Raw genomic sequence first — 26,131 nt, 5'->3', positions numbered from 1 at the left:
AGTTTCTAATAGTATTATAATCTAAAAGAGATGTCTTGTTTTTGCACTGAAGAGTATTTATATATATATCTGTTGATAAGACACCAGATTCCTGGAGGCTTCCGTAGTAAAGAGAAAATTATGACATCCATCTTATCACTTAGCTTTGCAAGATCAGGATGATTAAACATTTTGGGGGTGGTGATGGGTCAAGAGAAAGTATTTTTACATGCACTTTTTGAAGAACAGAAAGCATTATTCTTCATTTGCACAATGAAAAAAGATTTGAAAATTCAACTTCAGTTCTGTTTTTTACAAGCTATGGTAGTCACTTAAAAGTGTTTGCATAGAGGAAGCAACAAAACAAATATAGCTTTAAAATGCCATTTTGTATGACTGTCTCTGGGTAGTTGAGCCTTAATGTATGTGGGAATTGTATACTTAGATTTAAAGCAAATGTACAACAATGGGTTAAAAAGTCTTAACAATTCCTGTACCAGCTTAAGAGTATTTCCACAGAAAAATTAAAGCATGGCAGTTCTTAACTCTGTAATATCTATTTTTCTGGCAAGAATTCTGAAATACACAGGTTTGGTAAAGATATAAGTCATTAGAAAGTATGGATTGCTACTGCATTGTACCAATTAACTACAAGAAATGCTAAAAATTTAGGAGCAAGAAATACGTGATGCTGAACTACAGGGTGAAGATTCACAGGCTTTCCAAAATGATGTAAAATTCGACATCTTTTATTAATTTTATTTAAATTTTATTTAAAACAGAGTTGCAGCAAAGTATTGATGTTAATCTTTGTTCATCCAATAATTTTGTACTGAAAATGTCCACATGAAGTTGCTTCTCTCTAAATGCAGGCACAGATCTTCAGGGATGAGGAGCATCGGGGCTGCAGGAGATGGAGGGAACTAGGGTCAAAGCCGTTGAGCTCTTCATGTGGAAAACGTGACCTTGATATTGGAAAAAAACACATTGTTAAATACCACCTGAACTTGAAGTTTCTTTCAGATAAGCCTAAGCAATTTTGGTGCCTTAAAATGTTTCTTTATCTGTTAGAACTACGAATAAGATTACAAGTTTTCATGTTTCTTCTATACTGACTGGATCCAGAAATATAAGTGATGGAAACCTGAAAGTTTCCACTTTTGTTATGTTTAAAATTGAATTGAGATCACACTATTTTTTTTAATGACTCCATCATCCTTTCTGTGCAGTTTGTGTATGTGGGCACTCGAAAGTGTATATGTATATGGATGTAAGTTACTTTGAATTAGTTGCTCAGGTATTCTATGTGAAGTAATACTATAAAATTTGTAGTTAAATGTTTTATCTTCTAGATTATTCTGAATATGCACTGATTATGCTGAGAGGACATGCAGAAGATAGTAGTTGTGCTGCTTATCAGATTTACTGCATTTTTTGAAAATTTGATTTATATTTACATCCATTTTGGAATACTATGCAACAGGCCCATTAAAGACTAGTGGTCATTTTTGGAAAGGCTGATGTTTCTTTAAATCTGAATAAGATGACTTTGTGGAAAAAATTAATAGCAACTCAGCTTGGTAGTGTATTTGTGGGGATGAAATGTCTCAGTGAGTGAGTATTAATGGTTCTTGATGATACTTTAAGGCCAAAATTAGTTTTGTTTTGATGAAGCTGCTAAGGCACTGAAAAGTTAAAGGCTTGTATTACATATTAAATCAGTGGGGTTTTTGTTTGTTTTAATCAGACTATATTTCTTTTGTTCTCTACATACTACAGTATTTCCACCCAAAATGAGATAAAAATATCAGAGATTTGGATTTAGGGAACTATCTCCTGAAAATATTATCCTACTTCAATCTTTTTTTTTTCCACAAGTGCTAAAACGAATGCTGGTGCAATATTCATTTGCTAAGTTTCCTTAAGTAATTAGTTTCTCAAATCTCTCTTTTTCTCTTCAAATTAAGACTTAAATTGTCAAATATAACTTTTTTTCCCTGTATGAGGGGCGAATATTTTATATTCAAAATTGTCCAGGAGGACAATAGTGCTCAGAATCTCTAACTTCCGCTGTTTCCTAGGTAACTAAACACATCTGCAGAAAAGGAAAACAAGAAATTATCAAGCGTTTCCACTTTTCCACTATTTTTGAATTTTTATCAAGAAAAGCATACGACTATTGCTATTCCACATTTTTTTTGGCTTTCTTTTATCCTTTTGATTTTCTTGCTTGCAAGAAATCCCTAGAAGATGAAACTTATAAAATAAATTGTTGTAGAGAAGCTATGTGCAATGAACTGTATGCGGTAGACTGTTCTTTCCCTAGATAAAAATATTGGGATTATAGAATAAGAAAGAAATAATTTGCTATTACTGTTTTTTAGTTTTACATAAAATAATAGCCATTCACTCATATTAAGAAAATTGAATTTAGTAAATTATACATAATATACAGTTTAATATGTATGTGTGTGTATATATGAACATACACATATTATGTATCCATATAAATTAATAAAACTTATATAAAACTTAGTAGGTACTTTGCACACTAGGTGACCTAGTGTTCTTCAGGCTTCCATAAATTGATGTGTAAAAATCAGGATTTTTGTATGATGATCATGATAATGCAATTCATTATTAATGATGGCTAATTGTATACTCTGACTGAATTATGAAAGGAACCTTCAAAATATAAAATACATTAAGTATTTTTAATGAGACATAGTATTCAGAAATTGTACTGCATTGAAACTCTACTATATTTTCTTCATCTGGCTGCTTTGGATGTAACAATATAATCATTGTGATAAATTTGAGAATGTGTCTGTGATCTGAAAAAGTCTGTTGTCATGATTTTCATCATGTATCTTGATAACTGCAAAATAATCCCCTCAGGTTTTGTCAAATGCCATCTCCTTTGGCTTTCATAGCATTGTGAGTAATGCAATTTTTCCACCAGTTTGTCCTTTTCCATTAAATTAAACACAAGTTGCTTTTCCTAACCTTCAAGGTTGTCGTACTTAATCTCTGTTTACCCCTTGTGTGCCATCCAGATGACTATTTCAGAAGTAATTTTTAATAAATTATAACGTTAGCAATACAACTCCAGAGTCTGTGCTGCTGCTCCAGCCTGGGAGGAGGCATCAGCAGGGCCTCCTTCTCCCAGTTTCCTGTTCTCCCATCTGCTTTACGCTTCCTCGTGTATTACAGGAAAAGGCCGTCATAGCAAAGAGGGTCATCTTTTAAAATAGCTGTTTTAAAATAGTTAAAATTGCTGCAGTGTCTTGTTGGTTCCTTGTGATCTCCTTGGCTGTCCCTTACACTCATCATCATTTTGGCCTTATAAAGTCCTTCATAGAGATGGCATAAAGACCATCTTCAACACTGTGTAAAACTCAAATACTGTCATGTAATACTGTGTAATCATGTTTTATCACAACTGTAATTACCCTAAATTGTCACTACCTTAAAATCTGTGTTAGATTGTGAGATTTATAGATGGAAATTTATTTATGTGGGTGACGTTTATAATAGTGAAGTTTTTGCCACACCCTTTAAAATCAGTTTGATAATCTTGGTCAATATTGGTCAAGGTAGGGCAAGAGGTGAAGTAACCATTCATCAAGTGCAGCCCTGTACCCTGAACTTCCACCTTCCTACTGAGGATTATCAAATAGATTAATTTTGTGCTGTGTCTGAAAGAGGAATAAGTCACGTTATTTTTATATTATTCATTGTGAACCGTCAAGAACAGCCCTCGAAGAGCAACAGAAATGAAAACATACATTTTTAGTGTTCTTTTGTAAGCTCATTTTTAAGATACTGTAGACTACTGAAAATGTGCTCAAAGGGCTGAGTATTGTTTTTCACTCTAACATATGCAAACTGCATGCTTGTGGTGACCTTGCCATACTTTCCACATAGAGGGCAATATTACTTTTATATTGCAGATGGAGAAATGCAGCACAGTGTGGTCAAACAAAGTATGAGGCATCTGAGAAGGCAACTCTTGATAAGTGTCTTCTATTTGGGTTAGATCAACCTAATGAAATAAATGAAAAATAGAGTAGCATCTCTTTTAAACCATAGTTGATGACTGAAGAAGTTGTTTTCTGAAAGGTGTTAGCAGTGTTTTCGTTGTGAGCTCCCAAACAGGTTAGTTAAATACTGAGAAAATACTGGTCCGTGCCCTGGCAAATGTTGCAAGGATATGAGAATTGAATGGACTATCGTGAGTGGAAGTGTAATTGAGGCTCGGGTTGATCAGTAGAGTGAACAGGTACACAGCAAGAGGAAATTACACTTGCTGTGTTACAGAAATGGTGCAGACAACACCAGGGAAAGGTTGAAGCTCTTGTGGAGTAGGAAACGATCACCAAAGATGGATCGCAGGAATTTGAAATTGCTCTGTGAACTCCATTCACCTTATTCGTAGCAGGTTTTCAACAATCTGTCATTATGATTAATGTGTCAGAATCTGTAAAATAATTAATTATTCTTTCCTTGTGTAGTTCAGTAACAGTCTCTTTTTCTAATTCTAGCCTCTGTGATATACCAGGGTTAATTAATACGTTTTGACAAGGTTGAGCTTCTTTTATGATGAAAGATATTTCTAAAGAAAATTACAGAATTTGAAAAAAGCATTTCACTTTTATTTTTCCTATGTGGAATGTCTGTAACAGAAATCAGCAGCATGTTATCAAACACTTTTTTTTCTTGATATGGTAATATAAACAGTGTATGTACCAGTGCAACTTAATGTAAGGTATTTGATTGAAAATAACATTCTGGTAGCATAATTAGGAGTGCGGCCAAAAATGTAACTCCAGTCTATTCTTATCTTCTTAGTACTGCACATTTCAGAAAGGAGCCCGACCTGTTGAACCAACAGGCTTCTCACGGTTGACTTTGTATGAGGTCGTGTTTATGTTGTACACCAAAAAAAAGAGATCGAAATATATACTTGCTTCACCAAGTGTAACATGTTTAAGAATCTTCAGATAAAGTATTCCAGAATGACCTAAAATGGGAAAAGAGCAGACTTAGAAACTAATAAAAAATGTCCCTGAGTTTCCGTAGACAGAAAACTTTCTTAACACAAAGTATCTAGAAGTACAATATTTTCTGGCCTATACTGAAGACCAGATGAGGAAATTATTTGGATCAAATGGTTACAGAGCAAATTTCTTGCCTCATAAAGTAACCCTGTTAATGTTGTTAAAGATTGTAAGAAGCACTCTATTAACTCTGCTATTTTTTAAAAAATCAAATTCAGAATAAACTTACATTGTGTATTTTATTTCTCTTTCAGGTGATAAATGTAAACCTACTGAATACAATCAAGTAAAAAATATGCTACTGAATCTACAAAACCAGAGATATGTTGCACAGTCAAAAGATAAAAACGTTGAAGAGAAAATGTCTTTAAGGAAACTTCTCGTAGACCATATGTTTAATTATTTTGATTCTGACAACAATGGACTTGTGGATAGTAATGAATTATCTCAGGTAAGATTTAGATTTTATTGCCATTAGCATAATAGCTATTCAGCTGCCTTTGGGGCTGCAAAGTAAGTGATGCCATTTGCATACATGCCATGTTATGTAGTAAGATGTTTTCACTTCAGAGACTACAAGCCTCTTAGAGGGAAGAATTTATTCAAAAATTTTGAAAAAAACAGTTATTCAGAAAATGAAATACGATATTAGAGAATTTAGTTTAGGAGGTAAAATGTTTACAGGTTGTTTTAGTCATGAATTATTTTTTCTCTCTCCATCTTTTTATTTATTATCATCCCAATAAGAGGGAGAGGGAATAAATAATTTTAATAATAATTTTAACATTTTTAAACCCTTTAAACCCTTTAAACATTTAACCCTATTATTAGGGTTTTTTTCTTATCTCTTCCTTTCAAAAATCACAAAATGGTGTAAGCTCTGAGCATGTAGATGTATTTTAGACTTCTAAAACAACAGAGTGATCTCTTAAAACACTTTTATACTATGAGAATATTCTCGTTTTTTGTTGATGCCGAAGTAAGAGCTCTAGAGGAAAAGAGTAGCAATATAAGAAGAGAGTTCACAGCAGTGTCTAAACAGCCAGCTCTACCAATCAGAGACCTAAGCAAAGAAACGTTGCCTTGATAGGCATGACAGTACTACCTTTAATCCACCTAAAAGGGTAAGAGGAACATAGCAGATGTGCTTTGATTTACAAGCCCATGTCTGAGAAATTTGATTGTGACGGAGCTCCATTAATATGTCAAATACTGCGAAGCCACATAAAATTCAAGAGTATGGTTTCCTATATGACGCCGTTGATTGGAATCCCATATGTTGAGTGGAAGAGTTAAAAACTATTTATGAGTGAAGATATAATACCCATGATTTTAAAAAAAAAAAGGCTGGAGTTGTCATTTCTATTACAGTTCACTTTGAAGTTCAGATGGCAGCTTCCAGGATGATATATTTTGTATGAATAAAAGCTATATGCAAATGTGAATTTTTAAATAATAATAAATTATCCATCAAAAAAGACATAAAATAAATCATTCTTCCACACTCCATAATAATTTTTCAGCTTTTGCAGAAATTTGCATGTTTTTAACAAATACTATTTTTTAAATTTACATACTGTATGAATATATAGCATACCCAGAGTACATCTATATTTATACTTAAGTTTAGCTTATGATATATATCATCAACACTTGAAACAGAACGTGATAGTGATTAAAGTATTGCTTGGCAGTAGAAACTGAGTTTTAAAACCTTATTTATTTGACCACTAGAAAATAGTTTAGTATTTTTGCCGTAGTCCAGCTTGGAAATTAGCTGGATATTTGTCATCACTCCAAATCCATCACCTTGGCAGGGTATGATAATCTTGTTGGTAGTGGATCAGCAGAATGGTGCTAGTGCTGAAGGTCAGGATCAAGAGACACTTGCATACTTTACAATTCTTCTCAAATAGTTCTTCTAAGTCTTCAGTTGCTATAGCTATATCTCTTTTCTTTCATTTTTTCTTCATGCTGAAGTGCTGTTAAAAATCTGTAAATCCTTATGGTGTTGTCAGCATTGTTTTACATACTTTTTGTCTGTAAAAATGAATTTCTAAAAGGAATTGCCAAGAGTGAGCTCACCCGTTGCCCTCAGAAGCTGTTCTTTAATCACTTTGAACACTGAAGAAGAAGAGCAGTGACATGGGAGCTTCTCCTGGTGCCTTCTGGATAGCAGCAGCCTCAGCTGAGAGCCACTGTCTCCCCTTCCTGTGATGAAAGGAAGTGCTGAATGACCTTATATGGCCAAAACATCACACAAAACATCACCTTTGCAATTAAGATCTGGCACCTGGATAACCTTGGAAATCTTAGCCTTGGTCTGAAGGAGGGAGTTTTTAGCCTGTGTGTTTGCTGAGAACAAAGCGATCAAGTCACACAGTTTTCCTTGAAGACTCACTGTCAAATTAAGAGAATTTAATGCAACTTTTTAAAACTAAACTAAATGCACTGTTTTTCAGAGCATTATTTGTGATTTTTGAATACTCGACAATTTGTTTTTTTTAGACCCTGGTGTGATTTACCAATGGATTCTTTTGTTGTTCTCGATAAATGTTTCTTTTTTCTTCTGCCCTTTAATGTGTATGATAGCAATCAGCATATCCGAAAATGGAGATTGCTTTGACAGAAGAGAAGAAACAAAAAAGAGAGTCTTGAACATCCTATTTAGAAAATTGTATGTACTGATTTGCAATGAGAGAGAGGTTCCTGGCTGGGAGAGCGTGGTGGTCTCATTGACTTTGAGAAGATGATTTAGTGGTGATTTACTGGGAGTGCTGGGGTCAGGGAGCAGTAAGGAGGCAGACACACTCTTGAACGGGTTTCATAATTTCGTGTGTCTGAATTGGGAGACCTTATTGTACTCTGGAAAAGCTCTCAAGATTGACATGTTTTTCATCTTTAGTTATGCTCACAGTTCCATCCAAATTTTGCAATATGGAGGCCTGTCATGTATTATACCTTCAGATAAAATGCTTTTCTGCATTTTGAATTTGAAGTTATTAGCGGAGTGTGAAAAATAACTTGTTTGTGATAGAAAAGAAGTATTCACGTGATTTTTTTTTTTGTATTGAGATGAATTTGAGCTAGAACTTAAGTTTTCACTGCAGTCTGACAGCACCTCCATTTTGCCATGCTGAAAACTACAGGAGCAGTCCAGTTTTTTATCATCTTGTCTGTGTATTAATCTTACCTAATTTAAAATTCAGGTGAATCACTTGGAAATTTAAAATGATAAGAGCAACAGTGGAACTTTTATTGGTATACTTTGGTTCAGAAATAGTAATATTTGTGTATTTGAATCTCAGCCTAAAAAAAAGTGGTTATTCTTCTCTAGAAAGAGCTTTGTCACAAAAATATACCGAATAGTTATTTCAAATAGTGAAATTGTTTAAAGAAATCAATTACTTTCAGTGTTACAGCAATACATTAAAAACTGTCAAGGTGTGTGTTCGCTCATTTGAACAATTCTGTTGTTTAGATATATATATATTTTATAAGGCTCTGTAATTTAATATGGAACTGTAGTCAAAAAATAACTATAGCTCTATTTACCCAGTACAAATGTTAGAGAAGACATTCTGCAATGAAAGGAGGAATGATGCAGGATCGTGCAACTTGGGGTAGTCTAAGTGCAAACCACTTTTTGGGAGTGAATTTCCCATGTTTATCTACCTTGACTGCTTCCCCTTCTCAACTTAATTCACTTCATGTGCAAATACCCCAAGAGCACCCTGGCTTTGTTGTTTTTTGTAAGCAGCAACTGATGATATGAATCCTGTTACTTGGAGGGGCAAACACGGACTAGAAAATATTTAGACAAAATTATCATCATCATCACCTCTGATTTAGCATAAATAGGAGATATCTGCAAGACTTTGGGTAATTGCATCTCTTCGGGCGGTTTTTTAGAGTTTATCTTTTTTATCACTTTGAAAGTATTTAGATGAATCTAAAATAAAGGAAGATAATTTATTCTTCTGATGCAAGCTATGAATCTTCAGTTACAAAGTGACTTTTTTTTTAATCTGTTCTGTTTTGTCATATGCAAAAACAACCTAGAATTTACTACACGTGAACTTCAGTGTTCCTATTACTGTAAAGTGCTTGATTACTGCATATTTCTGTTGCTATTTAGGAGAGAAAAAGCATTAGAATTATTATGGAGAGATAGGGTAATAAAATGTGTTTGTGTCTTGGTTATGTTTTCTTTTATTCCTCCTCTTTCTAATGATTAATGCCTATATACTGGAGTTGCCCTTTTATAATAGTAAAACTTTTCTGTGAAAGATACATAAGCTTTAAGCTTACTTTGTCAAACAGTAAAACTAAAGTTCCTTCTGTGTGTGAAAATGAAACAATCTCTGCTTGTTTAAACTTAGGGCTGTTTTTTTCTTTCTATTTGTTTGATATGCTAGTGAGTTAATGAAACAAAATCAAATTGGAAATGGAAAACTTTTCTCAAGTCACATGATACAAAGGCAGCTTGTACATAGATCTTCCTCTTCCTTTTCCCTCTTTCGATGATCTACTTAAGTCAAAGAAATAATTTAGCATTGTTATTTGTTATTTAATTTTGCGTATCTGACTATGTTTGTCTTATTTGCCAGCATAACACCAGACAAATTAAAAATATGCTACATTTTTATTAATTCCTTGTTATTCCTGCCTTTATTTCAATATTTTTTCGATGTCAGTGACTTCATGTCAAACCAAAGCAAGCAAGCAAGCAACCAAAAACCACAAAAACAAAACACCCCAAAACAACAACAAAATGAGCCACTCGCTATCAGAATACCATACAAAGTTCGCTGCTGTTCAGGGAAAGATGGTAACTACTCATAATGAGAAGTATTTTATTACTAAATGAATATTATGCTTTTTTTTGTGTATAAATTTTACATGCCTCAGGCACGGGTGGCACCAAGGTGACAGACTTCTCATAAACTATGCTGAACATTTGAACAGTGTTGCAAATCCATGTGAGTTTGCATATAAATATGCTGAATAGCATCTTTATAAGCATCAACTCGAGAGTTCTGGTGAAAAATAAGTTTTAGAAAAAAAAAGGAACAAATCCTGAAAGAGCAAATTAAATGCTGGTTTACATTGCTGTATGCAAGTAGTTGCAGTTTTCTGTAATTTTCAAAAATACTCTCTGTTGTAGTAGAACAGTCTTCTATAGATCAGTAGAGCTGTATCTATGACCAACTTGGTTATTGTATGTTAGCTTAAAATCTAATCTGAAGATTTAATTAGTAAACTTTATTTTAGTGTATAATGCAGCAGTTATCGTTGTTAAATGTAATGATGAGATAAAAATTCCTGTTAGACTTTTAGACCTTTTTTCTCGGATTTGCTTCCATCACTTTCGGTTGTTATATTTGACAACAAAAAGTTGCTCATTTATAATGAAGAACGAATGAATATTCTTTTTTATGTGACCAACGACTTGGACCAAATTATGGCTGTATGTTTTCCCTCAGAGACCAAGATTCCTAAACTACATTCCCTGTGTTGTTCCATAGAGATCTGAAAAAAAAATGCAACAGAATTGAATCTTTGTTGTTTAAAATTTGCATTAATTATGATAATTTTGCACTACGTGTCAGCTGATACTCTGGCACCTGTGTGCTCAGCTGGATCTGATAAAAATAACATCTTTTCTTTTGATATTGATATTCCCTAACTTTTTGATCAGTGTACTTTACAAACCTTAAATTTTACTTTTTTTAGCTCTTCTTTATGACTTTTAGCTTTTCCTTTCGTATGATCAGTAAAATTATTTATTCTTTGTTTGAAGTATTTGGAGCTGAGAGAAGGTATATTGACCAACCTTCCTCTTTATTTATTTTTTTAAAAATTTTTCCAAAATTTTTAATGAACTTTATTGCTTTTTCCCCCATACATCATAGACAGAATTATGTTTTGTTTGCTGAACTTGCTTTTTTTCTTCCTATTACTTAGGGATAAATCATTATATAGGCTGTACCATTTATTTTTACTTTCAATAACTTAAGCAAAACTGTCCCCCATGTTCTCTTCTGGATGTAAAATAAAAATAAGAATCCTACAAGTCAAGTCTAAAGTAAGGGGAAGAGCAGAAAAAAAATAAGATATTAAGAACTAGGAGTTTCTAGGACTTTCCTTTTAAGTAGAAGCACTTGATTTTCTTTCCTGATGATTAATTCTCAGAACTACTGATAATTATATCATGACTCTGCTGAGTTAGAATATGTACAGTTAAATGAAAGTAGGGAGAAGGGCTTTTAGAATGTCTTTCAAAATATGACTTATTCTAATATAAATACAGTATTTATGGAAATGAAAGGGAAAATTTGCTATAACTGAGCATACTATCGTATGAATCTCAGAAGAGAATGAAATTTCTAGAATATGATTCATGAGCATCTTACCTGTTTTTCTCCTCCATAACTAATCTCTTTTTTCTTTCTATTTAACCAGAGAAAAATTGTGTTTAAAGAGTTGGTTCGAGAATTAGATTCCTTGAATTTTACTCCCTTCTCCTTCTAAAACGTGAGGAGGGAGACTATTAGCTCATCTATTCTGACTTTTTTGTCAGAGACATGGAATTCATTCAATTTTCTTTACATGTTTAGTACAGAAATGATAATAACTTGCTTATAAGTGAAGCCAAAAATGTACAAGAAAGGTATACAGCCTTGATTCGAAAATGTTAAGGAAAACTTTAGAGCCCCAGAATTTAATCGTTTCTGTATCCTTTCTTTTCTTTTTTTTTTTTCTTTCTTTTTTTTTTTTTTTTTTGGCTTGTAGAGTCTTTATTCAAATTTCCTGTCCCATTAATTTCTGTTTGTTAAATTTAAGAGTCTGTATCTAATTTTTTTTTTTCCGCTATGGAGATACCTATAAAACGTCATAGTTGAAGACTTTTGAGAAAGAAAAAAAAAGACAAGACAATAAGAGCCGGGATTTGTAACTCACATAAGGCAAAGTGTCCTCAGCAGATTTCCTATTCCTAAGATATATTTATCCCTGTTTAAGGTATAGTCTAGATTCTTGGGTTTAGATGAGCGACCTTGCCTTTGGCTTTATGGATCACACATCCTTCTTATGTAACCACGTGATCCATTTCATTCCATATGCTCCCCTGCCCTTCTCTGCATTATTATTCACCTCACCAGGATTTACCATCTGCCAATTTTCTTTTTATATTTATATTATCAAAAAGATTGGGGTGAGTACCAGCCCTTTCAAAATCCCACTAGATTTCTTCAGTCATCAATGATTCCTCATTGACATCTATTTCTTCAGGTTTTGCAATTACTGGCATTTTTATTCATGTAAGGAGTACCTTATTGATATTGCTTAGTATTAGTTTCTCTTGTAATGTAATCAGGTGATAAATTGAAAATATTTGCAAGAATCTATTATGTTTACCAAGCTGCCTTTATAAATTACATTTCTAAGTAAAAGGAAATGAAATCAGTGTTGTCTGACAGTCTAGGTAGTTTCTAGAAGACTGTGTTAAAAATCCTTTTGTGACAGCATTTATTAATACAAGAACTAGTTATATATTGTTTTTTGTGGCTACCAGTGTTTATTCCTTGAAGTGATACCGTTCATTCTTCTTTCCCTTCTTTGAATATTTGCGCTGTGTCAGCGTGGGTCCCATACTACAGAATTTCATTGATAAATGAACAAGTATTAAATATTAATATCAACAAAAAAGATCCCTGTAGACGGTGATGTAGGGAACAGGACGCGAGTTGTTTGATTGTGCTGATCTTAAAGCATTTGACCATAAGTTGCTTAGCATCAACTGTGCTAATAGCTTGGAAAGTGGCCAGATTTGCTCTGCACGGGTTCATGTACCACTCAATCTGCTCTAACTACAGTTTGCTACAGAAAGGGGTAATTCCACATGTTCAGAATCCAAATTCCCACATCCTAATGCCTGTCCTATGTCAGATCTCATGATGGAATATTAATTCCCCCCTCCCTCCTCAAAGGGAGTGGGAAAAAATCCACAGAGATTAGTTTTGCTTTCAATGAGAGAGTTGATTTGATCCACAGAGCACACATGGGTGTGAAAGCTGAAAAGATGCTGCTCTTTTACCAGCAGATAATGCTTAATTCAGATTAATCATGATACATAATTGCTCTTCTATCATCTGAAATCTGTACTCGCTGACGTTTTTGAGATCTGCATATTGGTCAAAACTGTGTGAATTTTTTTAAAAGAATACCAAGACATGTTGCTGAAGTAGAGCATGTCTATATACACAAACACTGAATCCCCAATTAAAATGATGGGACTGTTAAGCATTAAAATTAAATATCTTCCAAAATCAATCTTATCTGTAGCCTTATTCTTGAAAATGTCTAAATCATTCCAGGTATTTAATTTAATATATATAAATAAATTGGAACAAATATAAATGAAAAACATCATGAGACAGATTTCAGACATAAAAAAATTCAGTGCAAAAATTTGAAGATGAAATTGCTGATGCACAATTAAAAATATGGTGCTATAATGGCAAGTATTGGAGTCTTTAACAGCGGATTTTATTGTATCACGTTAGAAGTTTAAAGTTTAATCCTTGCCTTTATGATGAAAACTAATGGGAATAAATATTTAAAACTAATCAGAGCAACTTTTATCAAAGACAAGGAATTACTTCTCACAGAAAATGTTCTATTTTAATGAATCAGCTGTGATATTAAACACCTTTTGTAGCCTCAAAAGCTTAGAGGTTTCTTATGATGATGTTCCCAATATGTATCATTTTATCTGCAGCATTACCTTTGTAAAAATAGTGGGCTTACATCCGTTAATATCCCCTGACTACATTTTTTGTCCTCTACAGAATTAAACTTCATTTTTCTTATTCTGATTTAGTGTAAAACCAATTAGCAGGCTTTTAAAGTACGAGTAGTAGCATGGTACGTGCCTTTCTCAATAATAACTAAAGCTAGCTGTGTGGCAGTTTTGGATTTGAGTAGTTTTCTTACTTTCTAGCTTACTAACAAGCTTATTATCTCTTATAGTGCTTTTAGATTAATGTATAAGAAATTGAAAGAGCAAAAAATGTTGATATTCCGTCTCTATGCTCTTAACGTTCTTTATTCTGTGTTATTTGTTTGGAAATATTCTGCCTGCAGAAATAGTAATTAAATCTATTCCTTTCTGCTCCTGTTGATTCCTTTGCAGAGGAACTGAAGAGAGGTCTGTGTGTATCCTCTGCTTTCTAGAAGCTACCATGTGATACTACCAATATAATTACAGTTCTTTTGAGAAACTAATGGAGGCTAGGAAGAAAAATCATTTTACAGAGGACTGAGCTATAATCTCTCTATGAGCGTCTACTAAAACAAAATTGCAAGTTATAGGAGTTGTTTTCTCGTTTTGTGTGGGGTTTTTTTTCTGTTTGCTTGTTTTGTTTTGCTTGCTTGTTTTGAGCATATGCAGCGTAAGATGCAAATTCTGCACACTTGCAGTTATTAATATCTTAAAATTCCTTGGATGTAACCCAGGGACAGGTCCACAGTGTATACAGACCTCAAACCTAGATGGTGCACAGAGCAAAGAACCTTCCTCTGGGAGTTAATTTGGGTTGAAACCTAACAACTGTTAGTCTGAAAGAGGTTGATATAGTTAGTAGTGTAATATGGGTTTGTTTCAGCTCATTTCAAAAGTCCTCAATTGTTTTTGAGGATGGGAGTTAGGGCTGAGGAAAAAAAAGACATTACATCCTATAGGAAATATAGGAAACATTATCTGGTGAATCTTTTGGCTTTTTTTCACCATACGTGAAATGTAAAATCAGGTTTACCATTCACAGCATCTTTATAATCCTTTGTATAGCCACGTTATATATTCTATACGTACCAGAAACTTTTGTATGATCTCAATGACTCTATCCTAAAGGAATTAACTTTTAAAACTGCAATAAATAATCACAAAGTAACTGGAAATCCCTGACTTTACACAGTTGCAGTTCATTGCCCCAAAGCAACCTTAAAATGATCTATTAAGTGATTATTAGAAACAATTAATTATGCCGGAGAACTCGAAGAGCTCGAATGTAATTTCATGGTTATAATTTTCTTGTCAGGTAATAAAACGGGCTGAGCTTGGCAAGGATCTGTCTGACTGCTCTCTTTTCGATATGCTGAAATATGATGATTATAACAGTGACAAGCATCTAGCTCTGGAAGAATTCTATAGAGCTTTTCGTAAGTACAAAGATTAGCCCATTATTCTCTTGTTTTTCTTTTCTATCTCTTGCTTTGTCTTTCTGAAATTATTTATTTATATATATGTAAATAAATACATATATATATAAAAGAATGTATATTCTGCAAAATATTTTGACAGGCTCATTTTTTCTGACAAAATGAATTTAAAATGATCAGGACAACTAAATGTGAATAGTTGTAAGCAGTGAGAGAAAAATCAAGCAGTGTCAGGACTGCGATAAAGTAAAACTGACAGCAGCATCTACTGTGTTGTACTCCTGTTGAGAAGCACGGTTTCTGGTAGCATAAAAACATCTTTAAAAATGCTCTAATTAAATTGATAAAATGGACTAATACGAAAAATATACAAATAGAGCATTAAGGAATTGAAATAAGTATCAATATTCTCCAATATTGTGGTATGATTTGCAATTTATTCTATAAATCCTGAGCTGCAAACCGCCTGTAAAACATACCTCCCTAGAGAAAGAGAGAAGACTACAGAGGGACAGTTTGGGGACACTGACAGATGTGGCTGTGTAAAATGATTGTAATGTTAGTTATAAAACCAGGGATTTAAAGGGATTTAATCAGTCTTTGGCCTTTTTAGGATTGTAGCATAATTCAGGGTAGAAGGAACCCCTGGAGGTCTCTCTCATGAAATTAAACATTGAGTTTATTATTTGAGTTTTAAAATTAACCCTAAATACTCAGGAAATTATCAAAAACTACCTTCCCCAAACAATATATACTACTTATTCCATTAGAGATATTCTATGATAATGGCGCAAGTTTATCAACAATATCTTAATCTTTCCTGTAGCTGCTGTTCAGAATCATGTATATTGCTACTGTACATAACATTGTGCAACATATTTAAAAGTACCCTAAGGTTTGGAATGCTGTTCAGGTCACAGGTATTAGGTTTTAAACACTCCCTATTGCTGAGGTATCTGTGTGAAGTTATGTGTAATTTTTTTTTTCCAGAAAAAAAGTCAGTGCTTTTCTTCAGACATGGCATTTAGAGAGAATGTGAGTGTCTGTGGTTGCCAGGCCTCCAGCTTTGTGCTATCTTGAATTGTGTGAAAGGACAAGAGGTTCTTGTAATTGCAGGACTTGGGCTTAAATTAGGACCGGATTCTTTCATTCCCCCCAAAATACTTGGAAAACTTCACTGTTCACACTGCACATGTTGAGACAGCCTTACTCTGGTTTGCACTTGCCAACCAAATGCAGTTATGGAAGAGGCACATGCCAAAATACTGTTTTAAAATGTCTCTTTTTCCAAAGCAAAATAGATCAGAGTTTTTTTTTAAAAAAAAAAAAACAAATATAAAGCCCGTATTGAGCTATTAACTGAAATAAATGATTCTCACCATTGGTTTTTGTAAGTTGTCCTTTTTACCCTGCAAAGCCTAATTCAGGAAATCCTAATTGAATTTATGTTTTCATGGAGTTCACTATGTGGTCACAAGTATTGCTCTATAATGTGAAACGTGGGTCAGAGCTTATTTTTGTGATGAGTCTTTAATAGTAAAGCAACGTAACAAATAGTCGAGGAAAAAGTTTCTAAGGGAGGAGGAAATATCTTCTGTGCTGTGTATCACAGGGCCCTAGGGAGGATTATGTTTTAGGACTGGCCTCTGAAAACACCAGTTAATATTATATTGAGAAGGAGCTACTGGACTTAGTGGTAATATTTTTCTGCTTAACTTAATCTGTCTTTTAAACTCCTGCTTGTGTTATATGTTATTTTCCATCTTAAGATTGTAAGCTGGAAAAGGATACAACCTCTTTTGTTAAGTGGGCAGAATTGTAAAGCTGATGGCTTCAAAGCAGCAAAGACTCCAAACATTATATAGTGTTTCATGTTTTAAAGCAGCGTTCCTGAAATTTCTGACATGACACTGTTATAATAAGCTTATTCCTGTACTGAGGGATTCCCAAATAGTCAAAAATGTGTTCATTTGGTGCTTTCCCAGTAAGACTGTATTTATTATGTGAAAAAGAGTATTTCTAGGTGAAGTAGGTAACTTTTATTTCTGAAATATGTTTTAATAAAAGTACATTTTCATTCTACCATACAGATAGACATTTTAGTATTCCTTTTACCTAGAAATTTGTGCTTAGAAAATTTTGTGCTTTTAAAAATGAAAAGAACTAGAATTCTATTTTAAAAAAGGCATTCTATAAAAGAGTAAGTGTGCAAACTTTTATTTCTAATAAATTTTTATTTATAAGTCAGTTTCCCTTATTACATTTCTTGCCCACATGCAGGCTAAGATTGAAAGCGCATTCAGCCTTTTTTAAGACTTTGTGTGACTTCGAAAAAAAATGGTTTGGCCAAGGGTGGTCCCAGCAGTGAGGTGACTGAGGACCTCCTCAGAACCAGGGTCACAGCTGCTTTGTGAGGTTCAGCACAAAGTCACAAACTACTCTGTAGTGTTAATCATAGGATCACAGAGTGCTTAAGGTTGGCAGGGACCTCTAGATCTCATCTAGTCCAACCCCTGCACACGCAGGGTCACCTAGAGCACGTGGCACAGGACTGCGTCCAAGCGGGTTTGAAGATCTCCAGAGAAGGAGACTCCACAACCTCTCTGGGCAGCCTGTTCCAGGGCTCTGGCACCCTCACTGTCAAGAAATTTTTCCTTAAGTTCCTGTGAAACTTTTGGTGCTTCAGTTTGTGGCCGTTTCCTCTAGTTCTGTCGGTGTCACCAGTGAAAAGAGGCCGGCCCCATCCTCCTCACTGCCTCCCTTGAGGTACTTCTAGACACTGCTCAGGTCCCCTCTCAGCCTTCTCTTCTCCAGCTGAACAGGCCCAGCTCCCTCAGCCTCTCCTCACAGGGCAGATGTTCCAGGCCCCTGATCATCCTCGTAGCCCTGCGCTGGACTCTCTCCAGCAGCTCCACATCCCTCGTGTCCTGTGGAGCCCAGAACTGGACACAATACTCCAGATGCGGCCTCACCAGGGCTGAGTAGAGGGGCAGGATCACCTCCCTCGACCTGCTGGAGACGCTCTTCTTAATGCACCCCAGGATCCCATTGGCCTTCTTGGCCACAAGGGCAACTGCTGCCTCATGGTCACCTTGTTGTCCACCATGACGCCCAGGTCCCTCTCTGCAGAGCTGCTCTCCAGAAGGTCGGTCCCCAGCCTGTCCTGGTGTCTGGGGTTATTCCTCCCCGGGTGCACATGTTTCCCCAAATTGCTTCCACTTGTAGCGTGTACTATGCCCTGAGTGGAGCTCTACCACTACGGCCCTGTTACATTTGCTATAGCTGAAAAACCATAATAGATTTATACAATAGGGACAATCCACAGGGCTTGATAAGGAATCGCATCTGTAGAAAAGCTGCTGTTAGAATTCAAGTTTATTTGTCAAAAGCCTTCCGCCCTTTTCTTCCCCCTGCCTCTTTTGCTTTCTACTTTTCACAACACCATGAATGTATTTTTAAATCTTAAATGTTTGGCAGGTTGTGAGCCATAGAATTCCTCAGGGAAATGCATAGCTCTGTGTGTGCTTTGTCCTGTTCATTTTTTTTTTTTTAAGAATGTATTCTAATGTTCAATAGTATCAAACTGCTATTTTCTTTTTTGTTGTTGTTATTCTCTTAAAATTTTCCCTGAATAACATTATGAGCAAAGAAATATATAAAGATGTACAACATGAACAGATTTTGTACATACTCCTCTTGAAGCTCTGATAAAGTACCTTATTCATGTTTTTATGTATTCCGATACTATCAGCCTCAGGCCATAGAAGGTTTACACTGAGCTAACGTGTGAAGTGGATAAGATGTGTCAAAATGAACTGGTAACCTTTGATAGTGAATAAGGCATTATTTCTCAACCTCAGATATCTAGAAATTGAGTTCTAATGTAGTCACTCATGCTGACACTGCAGCTGTAAATGAGTTATCTATCATATATGAGTTGCAGATCTAGAATTTCACATTTTGCTAAGGGCCAGTTATCTAAGGTTTTTTTTTTTTTTCCTCATACTACAGGGAAATCAATAGCAAATTAAAGTCTGAGTAGAGTTTGCAATGCAAGAAATATTTTGTAATTTCTTTGACTAGGATTGAGAAAAGCAGCAGACTTCACTCGTGACTCCTGAGTTTTGCTGACTTCTGTTTGGGGGGGTTATCCTTGGATTGCATAATTTTTGTTATTAGATCAAAATTTTAAAGAATTAACTCTCATAAGCCTTTCAATGAAGTTATCATCTGAACTTATTTCGATACTATAGAGAATGACACAGAATATTTAGGAAAAAAAAGGCAGAACGGTTCTAAACTTTAGGCTGTGATTAGCAACACCCATCTCCCAACGTATCGCTTGGAAATCAAATTGTTGTTCACTGTGGCTCTCAATACTGTTGAAACTATTTTGCTTGCAGTCAATTCTGAAAATATTCTAAGAGAATGTGCCTGTAACATTAGGCTAAGACTGATATATCTGTCAGATTTATCAGATATATCTGAAATATCTGTTCTGAAATGTGGTCATCCCCTCCAAGTCCTGCTCTCCTGTCCTCTCGTGTTTGCCTGGTTAAAACACCACAGATCTCTTAAGCTTTTGCAAGCAGCCTCCCATCTGCTCTCGCTTCTAAAAAATAAAATGTTTTGGATATGTATAGAGTTAAGGAATGTTGCACTCCAGAATTTAAGCTGAATTTAAGTTAAAACTTCCTATAAATATTGACAAATGTATAGTTAGTCCAAAAGGTAGGGAATATGCAATACCGCAGTCTATCAAGACTGTTTTCCTGGTCTTAGATAACGGTGTTGTAAACTGTGATGTCTCTCGCTGCTCATCACTCTTAGCTTTGTGATTGCTCAGAAACAAATGTCTCATAATTGCACATAATAATTATTTATGTGTTCATTATGGAGCTGTACGTGAGCAGAATTCAGTAGGAGTGTTTCTGTGTGTATGGCTGGTGGGTATTTGAAATTGTGCATTGTGTCACCTCTGTAATTGCTGGAGCTTGTATTAAATTGCATGACTTCCATATCATATAGAACGTAAAACCATATGCCTACTTATCTAAACATAGTTTTGACTCTTTTGCATTTTCTATGGAAGGAAACAGACTAACAAAATAACTTCTGAGTTGTTTTTTCCTAAAAGATGGCAATCTTGGAGTATCATATGCTGTATGATTATCCTCTGCAAAGTTTGCGAGTGATTTAGATGTGAATTTCAACTTTGGGCATGCAAAAAGAAGGTGTTTTGTGCCTATGGGGAGCTGAGTTCACGTCTATTTAAGTACAACATATGTGTAACAACAACTGCTCTGAGTTGATCCATTTAGTGCGTCTCATCTCTAGGAGTGCTTAGGCAGGATTACCCAAAGAGAACAAGCATGCAGGAGTCCCCTCCAATGTACTTCCTCAGCAAAGGTGATTTGTATCTCAGAGACTGAGCTCACAGAATACTGCTGTCTTAAATGGCCCTTGATGGATGCCTTACTTCTAAATTTGATTGCCTTTTGGGCCCAAGTGAAATTGCTATCTTCAGCATCCTGTTTCAGAGATTCTCTCAGCTTAATGACTTCTTGCATTAAAAAAGCAGCTTATTTTGTACATGATGCAAACTTTCCGTTTGGATTATTTAGTTCCCTTATGCTAAGAAACCTTGAACAGTTATTCCATATTCTCTGTCTCTGATGCTATAATACTATAATTTTTATAAATTCCTGTCGTAACCTTCTGGTCACTCCTTTTCTGTGCCGAAAATGCCCTCATTTGGTGTGGAAGGTGTCTTACACCTCTGATCATTCTGGTTGTGCTTCTCTCTTCTTTCACATGCACCCTGAATTTCTACAGTGGCATAATATTGTTTTCTGTTTGGATACCAGTCTCTGCTTAGTAATTCCTTTTATTGTTATATTGTCAGGACTGAGTAGATATTTTCATGCAACTGACTGTTATGCCCTCAAATTATCATGTCTAAATGATAATATCTAGTTCAGTACCCATCACTGTAAACAAGGCTGAACTTTTATTTAGGCTTTTTTTTTTCCTTCCTTCAGTATTTTGAATTTGGCATCTCAGTTTTGCAAGGTGTTTATACAAATTGACTTTCATTTTTGGTAACCAAATTACTTGATTTCTTGTTTTCAGAAAACATTATCACTTCATTTTTCATCCCTTCTTTCAGATCATGTTAAATAGCACAGGATTCCAAAGGAGACTCAGGGACGACTTTTTCATAAGAGACCTGGAGATAACTTTCAATAAAGAAATGGAAGGTTTTTTGGAAATTCATGTAACCTAATGTCTTTTTTTTTTCAAAATATTTATATATCTGTTACATAAATATATGTGTATACACACACAACATATTTTTACATATATGCATATATCATATGTATATGCATACTCATATATTTAAATTATTCCAAGGTGTATATATAGATAGCATAATGTAAAACTTTAAATTGCATATTAATTTTAAATACTTTTAAAAGATCTTGTGATCTCTTATGCATGTATATATGCATACATATATATAGATAAATAGAGATATGTATACACTTTTTCTTGAAAATGTTCTTTAATAGAGATAGCAACTATACAATGGGGCTATTTATCCGCTGAAGATATTGAAAGCAACATCTTAGTATTTTCAGAAGCGTTATCTAAATATTCCCCTCTGCCTGTCTTCATAGGCCTTGTTCTGATTAGAACTTCTAAATGCTGCCAACCCTTTCTTGATTATGTATCTATCCATTTCAGACCACTAGAGCAAAAAGGGATTTCAGGCTTGCCAAGCTCTAACATCACCAGAATAGTATTTTCTATACTTTTTCTCATCTGAGCTGAGTTGAATTACAACTGTGTTATGCTTACTTTGTCTAACGAACTCTAATTCCCATCCAGACTTGAGTAATATCTTTGAAGATCCTGCCACAGCCCTGCTGTTTCATAGCATGAGCTAGAGGATCTGATAGGGTATGGCATGTTGATGTCAAGGGGGCACATAGGCTGAAATAGACTTAAAGATGTTGTCACATGCTCAAAAATCTGTATTTTGTGTTCCACATAAGGTAATGGTCCTTTACATAGAAATACGCTCTTTTAGGGAGTATTATTCTGCCTACGTAGTAACAAAAGTTAAAAGACTCTGTATGGTAAGACAACAGAGCTTAGCCTGAGTTCTGTTCTTTCCTCTTCCCTTCAAATATAAACTCTCACGTCAATCAGATGACAAATTTTAGCATGGTTTTCATCCTACTACTACTCCCATCCATGCTTTATTCACAAATTTCAAAGAAATTGCAAATTTCTGTGAGCAGCTGCTTCGTAACTCTTCAGGCTCTGAGGAACTATGGAATAAGAGGTGCAGGGCGCCCTTCTCCTTCTTGCAATGGAAATAGCACAGTTATGCCTCAGGTTTTCTAATACCCCATTGGTGGTTTTTGGATATTTTAATCCAGATTTAGTATTTTAGAATACTGTTCTATGTTTTCCTGACAGAACTGTGGAAGAAGAGACAACTTTATAAAGAGTCAGGTTGTTATAAAAATTTGAATAAGTCTGGATCGCGTAAATGTTTAGATATTCTATTGTCATTCTGAGGAAAAAAAAAAAACTTTGAAATTTAAAAATGAAATGAAGCTATGCAATAAATAAAAATGGCAAATTATTGTATTTTATAAACTGAAACCTCTGTTCGTAAAACTGAGTTACAGGGGTTGTCAACTCTTCTCTTAAAATTCCCATTTCATTATTGATTAGTTCCAGAAATACTCTGTAGATTGAACTGCTGCATTTTAAATATTTCATTCGAGGTAACTGCAAGTATGCAGTATTGATGTTCAGCATCTGTATTTGCAGTAAATATAAGCAGCATTAAATCTGGATCTATACTAGTAAAATTACTTGAATATATATGCCCACTCTAAGCATTTAAATAAAATGTATTTACTAGAAGTAGTCGTGTGCAAACACAACAAACATATACTGAAATTGATTTTACATTTTTTTTTGTTTGGTTAGACAAATTCACCAATAAATGCTATGATAAATAAGGTCAAAACCAATTAACACTCTCACTTCAGTGAATTAGCACTTGCGTATGATCTATAAGAGAAAACTATGTTAACAAATAACTTTGCCTGTGAAGTCTATTATCAAGAGGAGAGCAAACAGAGTAGTAGTAATAAAGAGTTAAGTAATTAGTAATAGGAGTCTACTAATGTAGTTAAATAGATTAGTGTAGTACTAATGGTCACTACACTGTAAGTAATAGAACTTTTAAGTTACCATTGATGTTAAATATGCCTTTTATATTACCATTCTGGTGATTTTAACTCATATTCTGTTCTTATTTATAGATAGGTATCATGCAGTTTTTAGTATGCTTGTAGAAGCATAGCTCAGCAATATCTGCATCTCTTTTTGAATAATAGTGTGGGGATTTTTAATTCCTCTTAATCGGGACTGCATTTCAAGCAGATGGTCTAGATTTATAGTTGTTTGGAGATTCATTCTAACTGCTGAAGTATTAATTTGGAAAGCAGAATAAGAAAACTTTCTCTGTGGTCATGTTTCGGGGTACTTCAGAATATGGCTTGTTGACTGAGATGTTTCATCGTTCTTTTTCCCGGAGAATCAAGTCCCTTCCATTTTCACATATACGTCCACCGATACATGATTTTGGATTTGGTAGTTTTTTATTGGAGTATATAGCAAAGGCACCAGGAGGCAGCAACCTGGGGATGTTCAAATGGTAATTTAGGGTTTTTTTTAATGTACCATGTATTTAATATTGCTGAGGTCTAGGCTGCTTTCTAATCAAGCGCATAGAATTCTGCAAGGATTTAAAAGATTACGTGAAATAAATTTAGGGAACACTTCAGTTAAACTTACAGAATGATAAAATTGGAATATTTGAACCAGATTTGGCAGGCTATTGGTTTACATGTAATGTTTAGTGATATACATTGTTTATGAGGAGAGGATGTTTTGTTACCGTTGAGATGTTACATCCTGAGCTTCCGAGCGATTTAGCAGATAAGGACCTGTAAAAAAATCATTGCATCTTGGACAATATATTGGCAGAAGTACTGCATGTTTATGCTGCAGCCTACCAGGCTGATTGAGAATACCTGCGCTAGCTTTAAACTCACCATTTCAGATAAAATAGAGATCTGCCCAGGGCAGTATGCAGCTTGCATGTAAGAAGCAGATAGGCTTCTTAGCATAAGTAAGCATTTTTGATAGCTTTCTAGTCCACAGCATAAATGGATCCATTTCAAGCAGCTGATTAATAAGTCTGGGTGGGATATTCAGGAAAGACTTCCATTAATTTCAGTCGACTTAACAGCAATACCTAACAAGTAGGTGCAGGAGAGCTTTGGGGGCAAGAGGGGATGAAGACTCCAAGGGGAAGGAGAAAGCTCTTTGCAGCGATGGACAGAGTGAGAAAGATGTTTGCTAAGCAAAAGGACGCAGAAGAGCTTTGTCAGCAAACACAACCTGAGCTGGAAAGCCATGATCCTTAGTGTTTTTTGTGGATGCCACCTCAGGAATATTGACTGCTATCTGTGGAGAGGCTACAATAGCTCTTAGCTCTACAGTTCCTTAGGTCAGTTGGGAGTTTTGTACATCCTCTGAAGATCTAGGCCACGTAAGCTGGGCTTTTACTAAATTTTACCTAGTGATGCTTTCATCATCATCCTTTTTACATAACTCATAATTACAGTTTTGTAATGAGGGTATTAGAGAATGTTGGTATCGACATTATTTGACTCTATAATGAAGCACATTTTAATTATGTGATTGCACATATTCCTTAGTGATCTTGTCTAATTTCATAAAGAGAATGGAGAGTGAATCAGAAGCACAGAATAAAACTAGCTTTTGTCTATTAAGACCTTTCTCTCTTTTGTTATTGAAGTTAAAATGCGTTCCATGACTAAGGCACGTAATTACAATATGAAAAAAAATGAGGAAGCTAATGATAAACACATCTCTCTAACAGGCAAAGTTATCTTTGCTTTTGCATCAAAGCTTCTAACCTGCATAATGCATTCAGCCTAACAGTTCTCTCAATTTAACTGAATTGTTTAACTGAGCAGAATTGCATGTTTCTCGCTTTCAGGATATATGTTCTGAGAATGAGAGTTTCATTTGCACAAACCCTGAGCACTGAGAAGAAGCTGAACTTATCTGAAGCTTTACTTTGAGCAAATAAAATGGTGTCCTGTAAAAGAATAGTGTCCTGTTGGGAACCTAAGCGTCTTCAACACGTTGGACGGTGCCCCAGCTCCATGCCTGTAGTATTATGAGAAAATTGTCCATGAAAGCACTTTGAAAAGTGCATTGTGGTGTCTGAAGAGTCTCCTTAAAAGCCTTGGAGGAAGGTTTAAGGGGCACTCGGAGCTGTTCGGAAATGCAGCCAGGCTGCACAGACTTGATTACCCAGCCTTCAGCAAGCTCTATCACTAACATTTCTGATTCAGGGTTTCTCATAGATTCCTTCACAGCTTCATCATGGAAGCACTGAGGGCATTTAGCCAAACTCCTTGTTGGCTCATATTCACCTTGGCAACTATCAGACGCCTGGATCCTTGGCCGCAGAGGTGATTTCTAGTCATTTGCCCCCCATCTGTACTGTTGCGTAGACTTTGTCCCAAATGCAAGAGCTTTTCCTGTGTCTTTGCTTTATTTCTTATTTGCTTCTGTTTCCTGGGTCTTTGCTTTATTTCATAGTTTGTCAGCCCATTCCTCCTGCTCAGAAAGATCCCTCTGAATCTTACAGAAGTGTGGCTACCAGTCCTGCCAGTTTGTTGCCATCTGCAAGATTTCTAAGGCATACTTTGTCCCATCCTCCAAACCCTTGATAATGACGTTAG

General features: G+C 35.0%; 1 protein-coding gene across 2 annotated transcripts in view; it reads left to right on the top strand.

The window, feature by feature from the left end:
• The window catches only part of FSTL5 (follistatin like 5), a 219,024-nt gene that overhangs the window by 96,024 nt on the left and 96,869 nt on the right, over positions 1–26,131 (top strand). For both annotated transcript variants that reach the window (XM_088528108.1, XM_088528107.1), the window contains exons 4-5: positions 5,294–5,490; positions 15,140–15,260. In XM_088528108.1, coding sequence (XP_088384234.1) covers positions 5,294–5,490; positions 15,140–15,260 — 318 coding nt within the window. The remainder of the gene's footprint in view (positions 1–5,293; positions 5,491–15,139; positions 15,261–26,131) is intronic.

The sequence above is a fragment of the Tinamus guttatus genome, unplaced genomic scaffold (assembly GCF_059628265.1).
Source record: "Tinamus guttatus ecotype Peru unplaced genomic scaffold, ASM5962826v1 Tinamus_guttatus_pri_ptg000301l, whole genome shotgun sequence".
In the NCBI taxonomy this organism is placed as follows: domain Eukaryota; kingdom Metazoa; phylum Chordata; class Aves; order Tinamiformes; family Tinamidae; genus Tinamus; species Tinamus guttatus.
Note: the sequence above shows the minus strand (reverse complement) of the source record. Positions and strands in the feature narration are given on the sequence as shown.